General features: G+C 37.1%; 2 protein-coding genes across 2 annotated transcripts; one reads left to right on the top strand and one right to left on the bottom strand.

Annotated features, from left to right (window-relative positions):
- Positions 1–7,683: 7,683 nt before the first annotated feature.
- On the top strand, positions 7,684–10,634 carry LOC119992765. Its single transcript, XM_038839557.1, has 3 exons — positions 7,684–9,059; positions 10,447–10,477; positions 10,542–10,634. The coding sequence occupies exons 1-3, from the start codon at positions 7,684–7,686 to the stop codon at positions 10,632–10,634; spliced, it is 1,500 nt and encodes a 499-aa protein (XP_038695485.1).
- An 870-nt stretch (positions 10,635–11,504) lies between these two features.
- On the bottom strand, positions 11,505–13,527 carry LOC119992764 (3-ketoacyl-CoA synthase 10-like). Its single transcript, XM_038839556.1, has 3 exons — positions 12,867–13,527; positions 12,187–12,771; positions 11,505–12,086 (listed from the first exon to the last, which is right to left on the bottom strand). The coding sequence occupies exons 1-3, from the start codon at positions 13,257–13,259 to the stop codon at positions 11,505–11,507; spliced, it is 1,560 nt and encodes a 519-aa protein (XP_038695484.1). The 5' UTR covers positions 13,260–13,527.
- Between the last annotated feature and the right edge of the window lie 3,565 nt (positions 13,528–17,092).

The following is a 17,092-nucleotide window of genomic DNA, read 5'->3' as shown; positions in this document are numbered from 1 at the left end:
TTCTTCCAGTTTCTACCATTTTGCTAGCAAGCTCACCAATCCCACTAAACTTTGCAAAATCAGTTCTGAGGCTCATATCAACAATGTAAGTATCAAGTTAATCACTAAGCTTCCATGTCTCAAATTGGGAGAATTCTTTTGGATAATATTCAGCTAGCCAGAGCAGTCTTTTCTTGTGAAAATGAGAGAATGAATTAGATGGAATCAAGCAACTAACACATAGAAGCAATTATGTATTAGAATCAGAAATCGAGCATTCAATTATTGAAGTTGCATGTCCAGAATAGTGTAGAAAGTCTCAACTCGATAATGATATAGATTTATCAATTCTTCTTCATTACGTCGTCTTCACCCTCGAGTGACATATATTTCATCCATAGCAAGTACACCAATTCCATGTTCATTACAGAAGAAGGAGACATCTTCAAGAAAAGAACTCCACCCACTCTCTCTCATAACTTGAAGCTGAAGTTTTGATACTTTCACCAAATTCATCGCATTCACAATATCTTGATCTTTTCTTTGTAGGGCTTGTGATAACTCATTTGTGATTGCCAATACTTTTTTCATCAAGAAGAGACTAAAAATAAATTCAAAGGATAAAAGTTTATCCATAATCTCTTGTGCCTCTGTCCGATGACTTGTAATTAAAGCATCATTTCCAATAAATTCAAGCACATCAATCACTGGAGCAAACATATTAATCAAACTTAGTATGGTATTATAATGGGAGCCTCAACATGTATCACCAAAATGTTAGAGATTGGCTTCTTGATTTAGACCTTGTCCACTAAAAATCTCCCCAATCTCAAGTGCCTTGATAATTCTTTCAGCTTGTTTTTCTCTAAGCATATCATGCCGCTTACATGATGATCCAACAACATTTAACACCCCAGCAATGAAATCAAAAAGTGAAGAAATATGATCATGCTTCATTGTCACTGCTACTAAAGCTAGTTGCAATTGGTGAGCAAAACAATGGATATAATATTCACAAGGGTTCTCATTCAAGATTAGTGCTTTTAATCCATTCAATTGACCCCACATATTACTAGCTCTATCGTAACATTGGCAATCTAGAGATACTCAGCCCATTTCTACAAAAGAAGTCATCAATGGTTGCTTTAAGTGTCATTGCGCTTGTATCAGTAACATGTTCAACTCTCAAAAAGCGCTCAATCACATATCCTTTTCCATTAACATATCTTATAACCATGGCCATTTGCTCCCTCAATGATATGCCACGTGCTTCATCAACCATAAGACAAAATTGTGCATCACCTAGATCACAAATAATGTTTTTTAAAGTTTCCATTGCAAATGCATTTACAATATCCTTCTGAATATTTGGAGTTGTCAACTTTTGATTATGTGGAGCATTTTCTAAACTTGTTGCTTTGACATCTTCATTAATTCTACCAAAGGCCTTCAAAAGTTGAATAAAATTCCCTGGATTAGATGAACTTTCACTTTCATCATGACCACGGAATGCCAGTCCTTGTACTAAAAGATATCGAGCAACCTCAATTGTAGTATTCAAGCATAGTCTATATTCAACTCGAGCTTGATCTGATTACCTACAAACAATGGTCTCAATATGTTGCTTTTGATTCATCAAATTTTGACATTTCCCCCAAGCCTTATTATGTGCACTATTGGGACCTCCCACATGAAGAGCTCATTTTTTATAACTCTTCCAATTTGAAAAGCCTTCACCTATAAAATGATCACCACCAGCTTGACGTCCAATAGCTTGTTTGAAAAGATAGCAACATAGACAATATGCAACATCTTTAGATACACTATACTCCAACCAGGTAAGGAATTCAGTAAACCAAGCCTGGTTAAATCGTCTTTGTTGTTGTCCAAATTTTGTCAGTGGAAAATCATGGTTAAGAGGTTGGCAATGACCCCTTTCTCAATTCAACTCCAAATAATGGATTTCATGCTTTCCACTTTGGCTGCCATGATGCCATCTCTTCTTTTGTCCCCCAATAGAGATCCGATGAAGTCAAAATGAAAGAAATTTATAATTTATTAAAAGAATATACAATAGAAACAAATTACCTGAATGAAAATAGAGATCTTGAAATTCAGATGGAGATTACAAGACTAGATGCCGCAAGTTCTTTCGATTCAACTCTTTATCTATAAGGTTTAGGAGAACTGGGGAAGAGGCGAAGAACTGGTTTCTTCTCTCTACGAGATACGGTATATTCGTCACTTCGTATGAGCTGGTTTACAGGAAAGAATTGGGCCAATTAAGGCTTATGTTGTGTTAAATTTAAATGGGCTTACTCTTAGATATGGATATGTCATGGTATACTAATAAATTTTTTAAAAAATTTCGGGGTGGGCTCAAGCATTGGCTCCGCCCCTGCCAGTATTGTCCTTGGGACATGTCTCCCTAATAACCTCGAGATCCACACCAGTCTCATCACTAACACAACCTTCATTTAAGGAATACCCTAAGTCTTATTTTCCCATTATAGCACTTGAAAAGTTACATAAGTTTTATTATCCCATCTCCAATTGAGATTTACTCTTAAGGAATCCACTATTCACTCCAATGGCAAGGTCGACCCAAGTGGGAGATCCACGTCATCTTCTTTTTGCAACTGAAACTATAAAGATTATTATCCTTCAACAAGAAAGGGGATCCCAAAAAATCAAATAGACAAACTCAAAGACTGGTATATATCCTCTTTCAAATACTATTTTACCTTACTAAAATACTTGGGAACCCATCTTACTTGATCGTTAGAGTCCCTTCGGTCAGCACCTCCACTAGCCTTGAGTACGTCTTACTCTCCTCACTTGAATTTTGTAGTATTGATGGTGGCCCCATCCATAAATTCTTTACTGTAGAATTCACCCCTACATTTATCATCATTTCTTTATAAATATAAATTATCCACCACAAAGATTTGTAGATATAAATAAAAGTGATTTGTGATCATTGCTCAATTGAAAATGACATATAGCCCAAGTTTTGGTAGTCAAAGGGAGCTCAAGTCTAGATGGCGTGTCCAAAAAGGCATTCTTATGTGGATAAATTTTGAATCTTAAAAATTAAACACAATACTCACTCTTTCCCCTTCCCTTCACCCTCATGCTTTCTCTTTCTCTCCTCTTTTCGACGACCTTCTGACCACCGACCTACCTATCAAAAGAGCCACGACTCATCCCCAACCTCCATTTGCTGCCAACAACTGTCTATTTTGCCAGAATCTAGCCTTGAAGTTGCGATCAGAGAAACTTTTAGAGCCCGATCTGACCACCATAGGCCACCCCTCCGCTAACCACCAACACCGTTGAACTTGTCTTGACGAGCTCTACATGTTTCAGCCCCTAGACAACCGGAATAGTTGATGAAAAGTAAGAACTCATTTGTGATCCGATTTGGAACCCAATTTTGGACTATTAACAAGGTATATTTTTTATTTTGCTTTCATGTTCTAAATGTATAAAGCACTTTATTTCAAAATATATTAATTTTGGTGTAATTCCACTATTTTTCATCTAAGATAGATGCTTATTCCATGTGATTTAATCTCAGACAAATCATTATTTCTCCACTATTTTCCATTTGATTTAAAATAATGATTTAGCTCTTTTTTGTTTTTAATTTCATTTCATTGATTTTGAGTGTTGATATATGATTTTTTATGGATTTCATTTACAATAGTCATTCCATTGTTTTTCATCTTAGCCATATGATTATTTCATTGGTTTTAATCTCAGACAGACTATTATTTCATTGTTTTTAATATCAAATAGATCATTATTTCATTGATTTTGATGTCATTTCACTGTTTTCCATTTGATTTAAAACAATGATTTAATTATTTTTTGTTTTAAATTTCATTTAATTGATTGATATATTATTTTTTAATGAATTTCAGTTACAATATAGTGGTTAATAATGAAGACATTGCGTTCGGGGATGAATGAGGTCGTTGATGGGTTGAATAATAATAACACTAAGGTGCTTGAATGAATAAACAATGTAATTCAAATAAATCTCATTGGATTTCAAGTAAAAAAATAATAATTTGCTTATTCCACAATTTTGGATCAATGAAATAAGTATTGGTCTGAGACGAAATTGAATGAAATCAGTTACTCCACTGTTTTAACATTGTGAAATAACCATTGGTTTGAGACGAAATTGAAAGAAATTAGCTAGTATTTCACTATTTTAATTCAAGGGAATAACCATATATATATGTCAGATGAAATTCAGTTATTCCATTGTTTTAATTCACGGAATAAACATAGGTCTGAGCATAAATTCATTTTTTTTTGAAAGCACAGTCCAAAATCCATTGTTTTTTGACGTGAATGAAAAGCTCTAACAAGCATATAATTTATTGCGAGGCGTGATCATAAGCTTTTGTTCACAGGTCAAAACTTAAAAGAAACCCATCTTGTGCAATTCACCACGTGTGGTGGAAAATTGATTTTCGTATAGGTACACAGGGGAGTTACAGTAATAATTCATTAAAATCCGACATTATACATCATACTAAAGTGATGTTGGAAGAAACTTCAAAATGAAGAATGTGCCACAGATACTTAGCATTCAATGCACTAAATTACCACGAAAAATTTCCAGTAGACTAGAATTGATGCTGATACATCATGCATGAGCCGTTAAGGGATCAAATGCATTTCTCGATGAAGACTTGACTTAGTGTTGTCGCTAACAAACAGAATTACTACTGACTGTTGGATAGCAAATTGTGTGGTTGATAAATTGACGTAGAACGGTCCACGGAAGAGTTCCTTGAGAAGTTGGAACATGTTCAAAGGAATCCAAATCGAAATCGGAATTGAAGTTGCTGTTTTTGGAAATTAAAGTTTCAGTTTCCAACTTTGACCGTCCATAACTTTTGATTCCCTTGTGTGTTTGTTTATTATAATATGTTTCCGAGGACTGATTTTGAAGACCTCAAATTTAAAATTGAAAGGAGATCTAAAAGGCATCTTTTTATAGTCCAACGGAGTTAATTAAGTTTCTTGCACGTTTTATGTTTCCAATTTTCCAATTCTAGTTTAATTAAGAGTTCAATTAGGGTTTGATTGTTTTTTCAGTCTATAAATAGCCTCATAAACGTTTTTAATTGATACATTCAGTTTTATTAATAAAATTCCTTGAGATTTTCTCAATTGTTCTTGGTGGATTCCAAGTTTCTTGATTTCGTCGTGAACGAATTCAAGTGTTCTAGCTTCCACACTGCGTCGGGTGGTATCGGAATAGGTCATTTTCCTGTCAAATATGTCTAACACAGAACGGAATCGCAATCCCAACGACGTTGGTCAAGGGATAGATGACATATGGACTGCGTTTGATGAGCATAGGCAACAGATGACATAACAGATGGCCCAACAAAGGCAGCACATGGCCGAAGTTCTACGTATGTTTGGCGAATTACGAGTCAACGCTGGCCAGAATCAACAGCCTGGAAGGGCAGATGCTCGTGATGTGGCACAAGATCTCCCTGATGACTGAGCAGTTGTCAACCGACGGAATCCACAGGCGAACTGTGGTAGACAGGTGCCGTAACCAGCACATCACGAGCTCATGGAGGATGATTCTGATGTTGAAGAAGCCGTGGATGATGTGTATGGTGATGATGGTCCGAATTACAATCAGGTCCCCGGAGGATTTAAGCTTCGTTCCACCTTTTGATGGGAATTTATCGATTGAAGGGGTACTTGATTGGCTTTCAGAAGTTTCACAGTTCTTTGATATGACTGAAATCGAAGAACACAGACGAGTTAAGATGGTAGCATACCGTTTGAAGAGCGGGGCTATTGTTTGGTGGGATGAACTGCAAGCAACCAGAAGATGACAATTTAAACAACCAATCCTTACATGGAGGCGGATGGAGCAACTCATTCGCACTCAATTTTTACCTGCGGATTATTTGCAGTATTTGTTTCAGCTATATCAAAATTGTAGTCAAAGAAATCGAACTGTTTGTGACTATACGTCTGAGTGGCAACGGTTGAAGATGCGTAACAACTTGAATGAGTCTGAACATGTTCAGGTGTCACGATATTTGGGTGGATTGAGACCATCAATCCGGGACAAAATTGGGCTGCAAACGATTTGGACAGTAACTGAAGCATATAACTTGGCTTTGAAGGCTGAGGCTAAAGAGAGAGCACCTAGTAGACCTGCATATCAAAGACAGAATGAATCTGAATCCTCTAGTGCTGCTGCTAGTAGAGGAAAATCACCACAGATGGGTAACCAATTTCAATCTAAACCTGCATACCAACAGTCAGAAGGAAGGGGCAGTGGTAGTGCAGGACTGAAACAACCCGTGGCAAATCAGGCGCAAAATCAAGCACGTCCAGCCCAAGGAGGCAGAGGTAACAATTCTAATAATCCATATACCCGTCCTACTAGTAATAAGTGTTTTAGGTGCAATAAACCTGGTCATCGTTCCAATGAGTGCCCAGAACGTCGACTAGTTAATATGGTGGAACAAATGGACGATCAGTATGATGGTTTTGATGGTGAGTGTGATGATGTCTTTGATGGAGACTATATTGAGGATGCTGATGATGTACCTGAGGAAGAAGGGCCTTTAGTGAACTATGTGGTGAAACGTGTGATGTATGCCCCGAAACTGGAGGAGTCTCAACGAAGGAAAATCTTTATGAGTTTTTGCAATGTTGATAATAATGTTTGCGAGCTTATTGTTGACAATGGTAGTTGTGAGAATTTTATGGCAAAGAGACTGGTGGATCACCTAGGGTTGCTTACAGAAAAGCATCTGACGCCCTATGCGATCGAATGGATTCAAAAAGGTCTGAAACTACAGGTGACTGAGATATGCAGAATTCCTATTTCTATTGGTAAATTTTACCGGGATGAAGTGGTTTACGATGTGGTCGATATGGATGCTAGTCATGTTCTTCTTGGTAGACCTTGGCAGTATGATGTTGATGTTAACTATAAGGGTCGAGACAATATTTATGCATTCATATGGAAGGGAAAAAAGATAGTCATGGTTCCCCAATAGAAAAAACCTAACACATCTAAAGTGGAGGGGAAGGCTTTAGTGATTTTCACAGATAACGAGCAAGCATTCGAGGCTGACATGAAGCATCTGAAGAGTGTCATGCGCTGGTAGTTTGATCTTTAGTTATTGGAGACCAACAGGATTTGATACAGAAGCTGCCGAATAAAGTTCAGTCGGTATTGGCAGATTTTAGTGAGTTGGTGCCGGATGAGATACTCGATGAGCTGCCGCCTATGCGAAATATTCAACACCATATTGATTTGATGCCAGGTGCGAGTTTACCAAATCTACAGCATTATCGAATGAGTCCGAAAGAGAATGATATTTTACAGGAGCAGGTAGAAGGGTTGCTGAAAAAGGGGTTCATCCGAGAGAGTATGAGTCCATGTGTTGTACATGCGTTATTGACGCCAAAGAAAGATGGAAGTTGCGGATGTGTGTAGACAGTCGTGCCATCAATAAAATTACAGTCAGGTATAGGTTTCCTATTCCACGCCTTGATGATATGTTAGACATGCTATATGGCTCAAAATTATTTTCGAAGATAGATTTGAAGAGTTGTCACCACCAGATTCGTATACAGCCAAGAGATGAATGGAAAACTGCTTTTAAGACAAAAGATGGATTATTTGAGTAGCTGGTTATGCCGTTTGGTTTATCTAATGCCCGTAGTACTTTTATGAGGCTCTTGAATCAGGTATTACGCCCTTTTATTGGCAGATTTGTGGTTGTTTATTTCGATGATATTCTAATTTATAGTCGTACTGAGGAGGAGCATCTTGCGCATCTTCGAGAGGTCTTAATGGCCTTGCAAGAAAATAAGTTGTATATTCAGTTAAAAAAATGCAGTTTTCTTACGGAGAGTTTGATATTTTTGGGTTACATTGTGAGTCACAATGGCATTCATGTGGATGAGGAGAAAGTGAAGGCAATTCGTGATTGGCCAACACCGAAGACAGTGGGTGACGTGAGGAGTTTTCATGGTTTGGCGACATTCTATCGTCGTTTTATTCGCGGATTTAGTAGCATTGCGGCCCCAATAACCGAGTGTTTAAAGAAAGGAAAATTCAATTGGGGTAGGGAGGCCGAACAAGCTTTTGCATTAATTAAGGAGCGCTTATGTTCAGCACCAGTTCTAGCTCTACCAGATTTTGAAAAATTATTTGAAGTTGAATGTGAGGCTAGTGGCGTAGGAGTTGGGGCTGTTTTGTCACAAGAAAAGCGGCCAGTTGCGTTTTTTAGTGAAAAGTTAAGTGATGCCAGGCAGAAGTGGAGTACCTATAATCAAGAATTTTATGCTGTGGTGAGGGCGTTGAAAAATTGGGAGCATTATCTGGTTCAGAAGGAATTTATTCTGTATACCAATCATCAAGGGCTGAAATTTAGTAGCACTGCACACCCTCAGACTGATGGGCAGACAGAGTCCTTGAATAGAACGTTAGGCAATCTAATTCGAAGCATCTGTGGAGATAAACCAAAACAATGGGATTTGCCGTTAGCTCAAGCTGAGTTTGCATATAACAATGTTGTCCATAGTGCTACAGGTAGGTCGCCTTTTGCTCTTGTTTATTTGAAGCCGCCAAAACAAGCTGTGGACTTGGCACGCTTACCTAAGATTTCTGGAGTGAATACTGGAGCTGAGAACATGGTTGAACAAGCCGATGCATTTCAGGCAGAGGTGAAACAGAAGTTAGAAGCTCAGAATGCTAAGTATAAAGCTACTGCCGACAAACATAGGTGCGAGAAAATTTTTAATGTCGGAGATCAAGTGATGGTTTTTCTGCGCAAGGAGCGATTTCCAATTGGCACTTATAGCAAGCTACAGCCTAAGAAGTATGGACCTTATAAAGTTCTGAAGCGGATCAATGACAATGCTTATGTGATCAATTTGCAGGAGGATACGCGTATTTCGCGCACTTTTAATGTGGCTGATTTGTCAGAATATCATGCTGAGGAGTCGAGTTCTTTCCAAGTGGAGGGGACTGACGTAGAACGGTCCACGGAAGAGTTCCTTGAGAAGTTGGAACATGTTTAAAGGAATCCAAATCGAAATCGGCATTGAAGTTGCTGTTTTAGAAAATTAAAGTTTCAGTTTCCAACTTTGACCGTCCATAACTTTTGATTCCCTTGTGTTTTTCCTTATTATAATATGTTTCCGAGGACTGATTTTGAAGTCCTAAAGTTTAGAATTGGAAGAAGATCGAAAAGGTATCGTTTTATAGTCCAACGGAGTTAATTAAGTTTCCTGCACGTTTTATGTTTCCAATTTTCCAATTCTAGTTTAATTACGAGTTCAATTAGGGTTTGATTGCTTTTTCAGTCTATAAATAGTCTCATAAACGTTTGTAATTGATACATTCAGTTTTATTAATAAAATTCCTTGAGATTTTCTCAATTGTTCTTGGTGGATTCCAAGTTTCTTGATTTCGTCGTGAACGAATTCAAGTGTTCTAGCTTCCGCACAACGTTGTCAGTGGGGGAGACTTGAGGTAAAGAGTTTCTGCTTTTCAGCAAAACCTGTAGTTATAGGAGGGGCCACGGCTGGCACTAGTTTTTCAGAAAAAATTCCCAGAGACCAAAGTGCCTTCAAACTAACTTAGTGTCAGAGTTCATACTAGAAAAGAGCCCGTAAGAGAAAATAGATGTAGAAAAGTAATGACAGCGCGCAGCAAATAATCACTTGATAGTGAAAGAGCTAATGATCTGCTCAATAGCTTACTTTAGGTTCGTTTGGTTGGCGGAATCCAACTTTTAGAAATAATAATTTTACTTTTATTAATGATTCATATGTATGGTTAGTGAAATCCTTGAAATTTTTCTTTGGTATTTTGTTGAACTGATACAATAGTGATACTTTTAAACAGAATGTCCAATTTAGCGTTCAATTTATATCATTTCCTCATAAAATGATGATACAAATGTTGGAATGTAAATTTGATTGCATTACATGTCTTTCTGATTCAATGGTATCATTTTAATGGATTTTTTGTGTTGATGATACTATAGTGATACATCTCTGCAACTATAAATGTGTATTTCATAAAATTAATATTATTTTGATGCAATTGTGGTCCATTTGCATTACATATCTTTCTAGTCAAGTGGTTTAATTTTTGTGGATTTTTGATCTATCTGATACTATGGTGATACATAACAGTATCAGTATAGTAGCTGATACTATATTGATACTATATTGATACTTTTTATCATTTCCTGAAGTCATGTCCTTTCTTAGAAATTTAATTTTATTAAAGGTCTTTCTGGCTCAATGCTTTAATTTTAGTGGATTGTGGTTTGCTAAATATTGTTTTTTGGTGCAAAAGTGTCTTTTATCTGGGAAGTTTGGATAAATGTTATTATATTGATACTTTGTAACAATTTTTCAATAATTTTTGTCGACTCACAGGTATGGTATCTTTGTAAGAAGAATAATCCAGGTATTGAAAACCCCTAGTTTTTGATTGATTTCTGGCTTTTTATGGTTGTTTTCTGCGACCAAAGCGCGGAATCTTTGGTTATACGTCTCCGCTTTGTGTTGAGGACTCGAATCGTACCAAGAGGAACCAGATCTTTGCTTCAAAGCCCATCGTCTAGAGTTTCTACGATTGTGACATAGTAAATAAAGAAGAGTGCAACCAAAATTCAAGAGACCTACGTCAATTTGTGCCTTTTGTAGATCTAGGAATTTGATTTGTTATTGAGCGGAGGAGACGACTAATTAACACTATCTGCTTTGATGTTATGTTGATCATCGGCCTGGTAAACTTCAGATCCTTGGTCGACATGGATACATAAGCACGCATGACTGGGCCAAAAATGGAGAGAGGAGTAGCTCGGCCAAAAACGGAGAGAAGAATGCAGCTACGCAAACCAGAAGAAGAAGAAGAAGTGTATTGTAGGTATAAACCAAAAAAAGTCTTAAGCCAGATGACCAAATTATCCTTATGTATTTTTTTACAATTTTAAAAAGGCCTAGGTCTTTTCTACAATTAAGTTATACCAGGTGCTCTTAGTGCCAATTGTCTGATTAAAAATCAAATTGAATAGAAAATGGACCAAAAGATAAGTGGGGGGTTATAGCCAAGCCCACAACCCACGCGCGAATGTGGGGTTTGAGTCTTATAAACTCTTCACAAACTTCCAATGTGAGATTTGGGTTTCACACCTTTATCCTTTCAACTTCATGTGGTCACTTTAAAGATCAATTTTTCATTCACACAATATTGATTTTTGCAAAATATATATTATGTTTATCTAAGTTTGGAGATGTACGTATTCAAGCCCAAACTCGTCCCAAAAGACATGTGGGTCCTACTTATTGGTGCCCATAATAAGACCATTAAAACACCAATATCTAACAACACATACATATTTATTCAACATGTACTTTTCAAATAATTACAAAATTTATACTATATATTATAAAATTTTTCTTACACACTTAATATACTTAATTAATTACCTCTACATAGAATTAGAATCTTCTTCAAACCATGGACTCCTTTTAGGTCTCCCAACATCCCTAAGAGCCTTCCAAACAACACTATTACACTTGAATCCAGAGCCAAAAGCAATTTGCCAAACCCTATCACCCTTTTTGATCCTTTTACTAGTGTTTGCAGCAGCTGCCTCCAAGTAAGCCAATTCATACCAAACACTACTACTTGATGTGTTTCCAAACCTCTCCAATGTCTTCCTTGATGCCTCCATGTATTCATCTGTGAGTTCCAGGTTCTTCTGTATCTCATCCAACACTTTCTTGCTAGTTGCAAGTATGCACACATGCTCAAATGCTAACTTGTAGTCTGGTATGTAAGGCTTGGACTTGTCGGTTTTTCGCTTGAAGAGTAGGTTTGTGAAGAAGTGGACTTGTTCTGAGACTGGAAGGACAAGAGGACCAAGGGTTGTGATGTTTGCCTTCAATGCATGTCCTCCTACTTCAAACACATCTTTGTTCACTGAAATTCCTACCTTCCCTTCATTGTCTTCCTTTAGATGTACACACTTGAAGCTTCTGTCGTCCACGCCTTTGTGCGTTCGAACAATCTGCATCGTTGTTTTCATTGATAGATTGACACAATTAGATATAATAAAAGACCAATTTAGTAGCATTCAACACTCCAAATTAGTTGTATGCTGTTTGTACCTGCTTGAGTTCATACTTGGAGCGCCATCGATCAAGGCGACGACTAGAGAGCAACATAGCAGAAGTGCCCATCCGAAAGAAGCAATTCGAGAAAAGCATGTCGGTGTCGTTGCCATTGTACCATGTATAGCTCACAACTTCTGTACTAACCACCAGTGCATATGACCCTGGATATGCATTTAACATGTCTTTGGCAAGATCAATAGCTATTAGTCCAGCAGCACAACCCATGCCACCGAGATTGAAGTTTTGAATACTATGCCTCATTTTGTAATGGTTAATCACCATTGATGAGAGTGATGGAGTAGTGTTTAGGATTCCACAGTTTACCACAAGAATTTTGATGTCTTTTGGCCGTATTTTGGTTGCGGAGAGAAGATCGTCTATTGCTCCAAACATCATCATTGCTGCTTCTTCTCTGCCTTCTTTAAGGCTTATTCTTTGTCCAGGCTGAAATATCGCTCGCGGCATGTATGTCTCATCTCCAATGCCTGAATTCTTCAGAACCCGTCGTTGAAATTCGATGGCTTCATCGTTAAAGTCCCCCGATTTTCTAACCAAGTCTATAAACTCCCCTTTTGAAATCTGTAAGAGCAATCAATTGAAATGTTAATTAGAAAAATAAACATTTCAAATAAAAGTTTCATGAACTGCTGAAGAATGTTGAATGCATTGGTTACCTTGAGCTCATTTGGTGGACGATAGCACGAAAAATCGACTAAATAAGTAGCGCGAGGGGTTAAATCAAGATAAACGTATACAATCAAACCCAGTAATCCAATCATGAAAAAAGCATCAACAACGTCACATTTGAGGAAAAATTCTTGCCAAGCAAGTTTGCCTAATTGAGCACTGAAGAGCACCGTCACAACTGGCGCAACTAGGAAATAATAGCGATGACTAAGGAGATATAGGTATCCAAGTTTCACATATTTCAAGTTAACAGAACTTAGAAAATCCGGCAAGCCACGCCGGACTCTGACAGAGAAGCTCAAAGAACCTGCATTCGGACCGGAATCTTTAATTCCTTGGTTGACGATTTCGGTGGATAGTTGTTCCTGCTCTATTGCCATTAAAGCCAAGTATATCAGAATCAAAATGAATTAGGTACGACAATAGCGAAAATACAGGGGTGCAACAGAATGCATATGTTTGTATATATGTATATATCAGAGAAAGAAAAGACGCATGAAGTTAAAGTTAACTTAAGGTTAAGTAGCCACGTAAGGCCAACAGAAATGAAGGCATTTTATGCATGATATGCTTAAGAACAGCTTGTTCTATGGCATTGAAAAACCGGTGCGTGGTGGGAGTGTTTTGGTGTGGCTATGGCTTGTACGTAATCCCTGCTGTACTAGCTAGCTGGAGAACCCTTGTTTGTTGAAGAAAGTAGTCTGAATTGGTTAGACTGAATATAACAGTTGTGTACTTTTAAACCTCATATAAAGTTCCAGGACATAACATTCTTTTATTGCCAAGCCAGAGTGTTTTTGAGCAAAATGGACATTAATCGCGGAGCGATTGATCCAGTTTTACTGATAGAATAGGGGTTAAGTGTGTGGAAATAGACATCGTATCAATTATCAAACAAGATCATAGTTTTCACTTTTGGGTTACATCTGTTGGACCTATTGTCCTACATGTCTAATTTTGATGATATTAAATCATTTGTAAATGATATTGAAACATTAAAGCAGTATTTGATTTATGTGAATTTAATTTAAATAAATATATCTTATTGATTATCTTACATGATCACATTGTTAAGTGAGATTTTTGCTTAATTCTATGTGAATTTGACATATATACATACTTGAATATATTTTGAAAATTCAGTTTTGCGAATGAACAAGAATGGACTAAGTTAGGGAATGAATTCTTCAATTATCATATTTTAACCAACTTAGGTCCAAATGACTTGAAACTTGAACCACATGCACATGAGGGTCTAATATATGTTCTAGGACTATAATCATGAGAAATTAACTGCATCACATATATATTTGGTCGTATGCTTAATTTCCGTCAAAACTAGGCTTAACCTAATTTTGTGCATATGTGTTCTTTGTGAACGTGGTAAACCAAATGAACTCCGATTTAAATGAAATTTTGTGTGCACCTTAGTTTCATCACTATTAACATATTTGAATAAAGGAAAGTTCAAGAGAAAATGTCATTTACATTGAGTTTCCAAAATGGTAGTAAGGTTACACTTAGATTTATCGATTTTCACTATAAGTCACCTACTTGCTTGGTTGAGTGACCAAACAATTTCCGATTGTTACGAAATTTCATGTGAGCATTCTAATATATATAAAATGATTTATCATGCAGTAATTTTAATTTTCTAGGTTGTTTTTCAAATATAATTAATCTATGCACTCTATATGAAGCTTTTTGAGTTTACATGCAATTGGCGAGTTCTACCTCCTATTTCTTTGTAGGTTAATCATCATGAGGATGTTATATCACTCAGAATTTAGTTTGCTCAAGTAAATTGAAGTCCAGTTTTCAAGAATAAGCTTGGAGCTCTAGGAAACTATGGAAAATCCTAAATTTCACCAACTTACCACTAAGGACATTATGAGGTGAATGGAACCAGCCTTTAAGGCTACATTTTCTGAAGATTATGAGCTGCATATTCAGTTTGATTGTTGAAGTTTCAGACCTGGAATATATGTATGCAAGCTTGGACCCGATTATGATTCATTGTGCTACAATTGATCATGAAGACACTCTTGTGCATGAAGACTATATGACCGAGTATATGAACTCTAGTGCAGCTGAATTTAATTGATTTATTGTTCTACAAGATGTCTCAAGCTTTGGGAAATGTCTCTACACATTTGAAATCAAGAGAACAAGCGTAGAGCTTAAATACTTGGAGGGATTCATCCAACAAGACTCTTTCTTTCAGAGGACCATACTTGTACTATAGTTCAGATTTGTCATAGTCTTTGTTTGGCTTTTTTCATTCAAGAATTGTGCTACAAAGAAGATTAGTTTGGTGCAACCAAACAAGGCCCTTACCTAGGGTTTGCTGTTGACGTCTTGGACCCAAAATGGAAGGACAAGATTGTTTAGTACATTTACATCCAAGGCTAAGAATTAAAGAAGGATTGAAGGCTCAGATTTGAAGGTTCATGTGGATCCAATGGCTGCTATGCAAAGAAGCAAAGTTCTCAACTTTGAGAAGGTGTCCAACGGTCACTTTTATGGATGGCTTGGATTAGAGACATTTTTAATCCAATGGTCAGCTGTGCTTGAAGACTTTGAATGGCCAAGATGAAGACCAAAGTAGCAAGAGCAAGGGCTGATATTGAAACAACACTTTCGCTTGTCAAAATGGAGAATTTGAGACAAGTCCCAACGACACTTAAATGGAGGGTGGAGATTTGTTTGTTCAAGTCATCAAGGACCAAGATTAAGTTATGAATGAAAGGCCAAGATTGAGAGATAGAAGATTGATCCAATGATGGGGATTGTGTAGAGACAAATCAAATTAGGGTTCTCCCTCATTTGGAGAACTTGGAGAAGCTATTGAAAAGATTGAAACAAAGCACTCTCTACAAGCATTCAAGCCAACTTGTTCATTGATTCAAGCTTCTACCCTTGCTCCTACAAAGGCTTCCTCACTATCTTATTGTTGCAAGGAGGGAGTGCTTCTCATCTTGGGGGTTTGATTTAAGATTTCAAAAAGCCTACTTGTTCTACATTTCAATCCATACCTTGGAGGCTACCAATGTTGTATTTGAGAGTTCTCCACCAAATTAGCTTAGAACTATCCTTGTGATAACCTATTCTTCAACATTTGTAAAAGTCCCTTTTGTTAGGGAAACTACCTTTGAGAGGTTGAGTTTGAGGAAGTGCTTTGAAACCCTAGAAGTTTGAGGGAGTTCTTTGAATCCGTAGTAGTTTGAGGGAGTGCTTTGAAACCCTTGTGTAAGAGTTTTGTGGAGCTCTTGGAAAACCACATCTAAGTGGAGGTTGGAAAATCCTAGGTTAGTGAACCTAGGTAGTAGACGTAGGAGAAGTGTCTCCGAGCTACTACAGATCGTTGTGTCGATTTTCTTGATTACATTGCTTGCTTGTTGATTGACTAAGTGTTTAATTCCTTCCTAAAACATTTTGTTCATTGCAAGACCTTGCATTAAAACTGATTTTCTGCCCTTGTATGTTGATCATTTGCTTAAGGTTGTTAATTGGATTAGTGGAGGTTTCTCTAAACTATTAGGTCAAGTGTTTTGATTACAGAATTTTCTGGACAACTAATCTGCCCGTGCACTGTTCACATAGCTAAACTTTGAATTTTAATCTGAATTTTTTGATATAGTGTTATCAACGTGTTTTGACATTGTACATAAAATTTCGTTACATTTTGACATCATTTGATAGGTGAAATTTGTGTTGCAAAATCTGTGCGCAGGATGTTATTTGAAAAATCTATTTTTGCAGTTCTTGATTATTTGATATTTGATCATTCACCATATTATATCACATCTTGCATTGGATTGAATATTGATTAGGACAATCCTTAGAGTCCAAAGTTGTGTGTTATTTGTTAATTGACATTAATTTGTTTGAAATTGTAAAAAGGGATATCAATTGGAATTTGAGGACACAATTCACCCCCCTCTTGTGTTAAACATGATCCTTCAACATCGACTGCAAAGATGTCGTAAAAGCCATTAGAAGGACATGGAGCGGAGCAGAGCCGAGACATGGCCGTCGACTTGTAGCGCAGGGCGCCAAGCCCTCAGCTGCCCAGAGGTTTCTAGTGCTTCTTTCTTAAGGTGTATTGTTTCCAAAAGTTGAAAACACAGAAAATACACGGGCACAATTTCTAGGCTTTCACTTGTACAAGCAAGAAACTTGAAAAACCTCTTGAATGTTGGACGTATAGAGG

Source organism: Tripterygium wilfordii, chromosome 23, assembly GCF_013401445.1.
Source record: "Tripterygium wilfordii isolate XIE 37 chromosome 23, ASM1340144v1, whole genome shotgun sequence".
Lineage (NCBI taxonomy): Eukaryota > Viridiplantae > Streptophyta > Magnoliopsida > Celastrales > Celastraceae > Tripterygium > Tripterygium wilfordii.
This window is presented reverse-complemented; position numbering and strand designations above follow the sequence as displayed.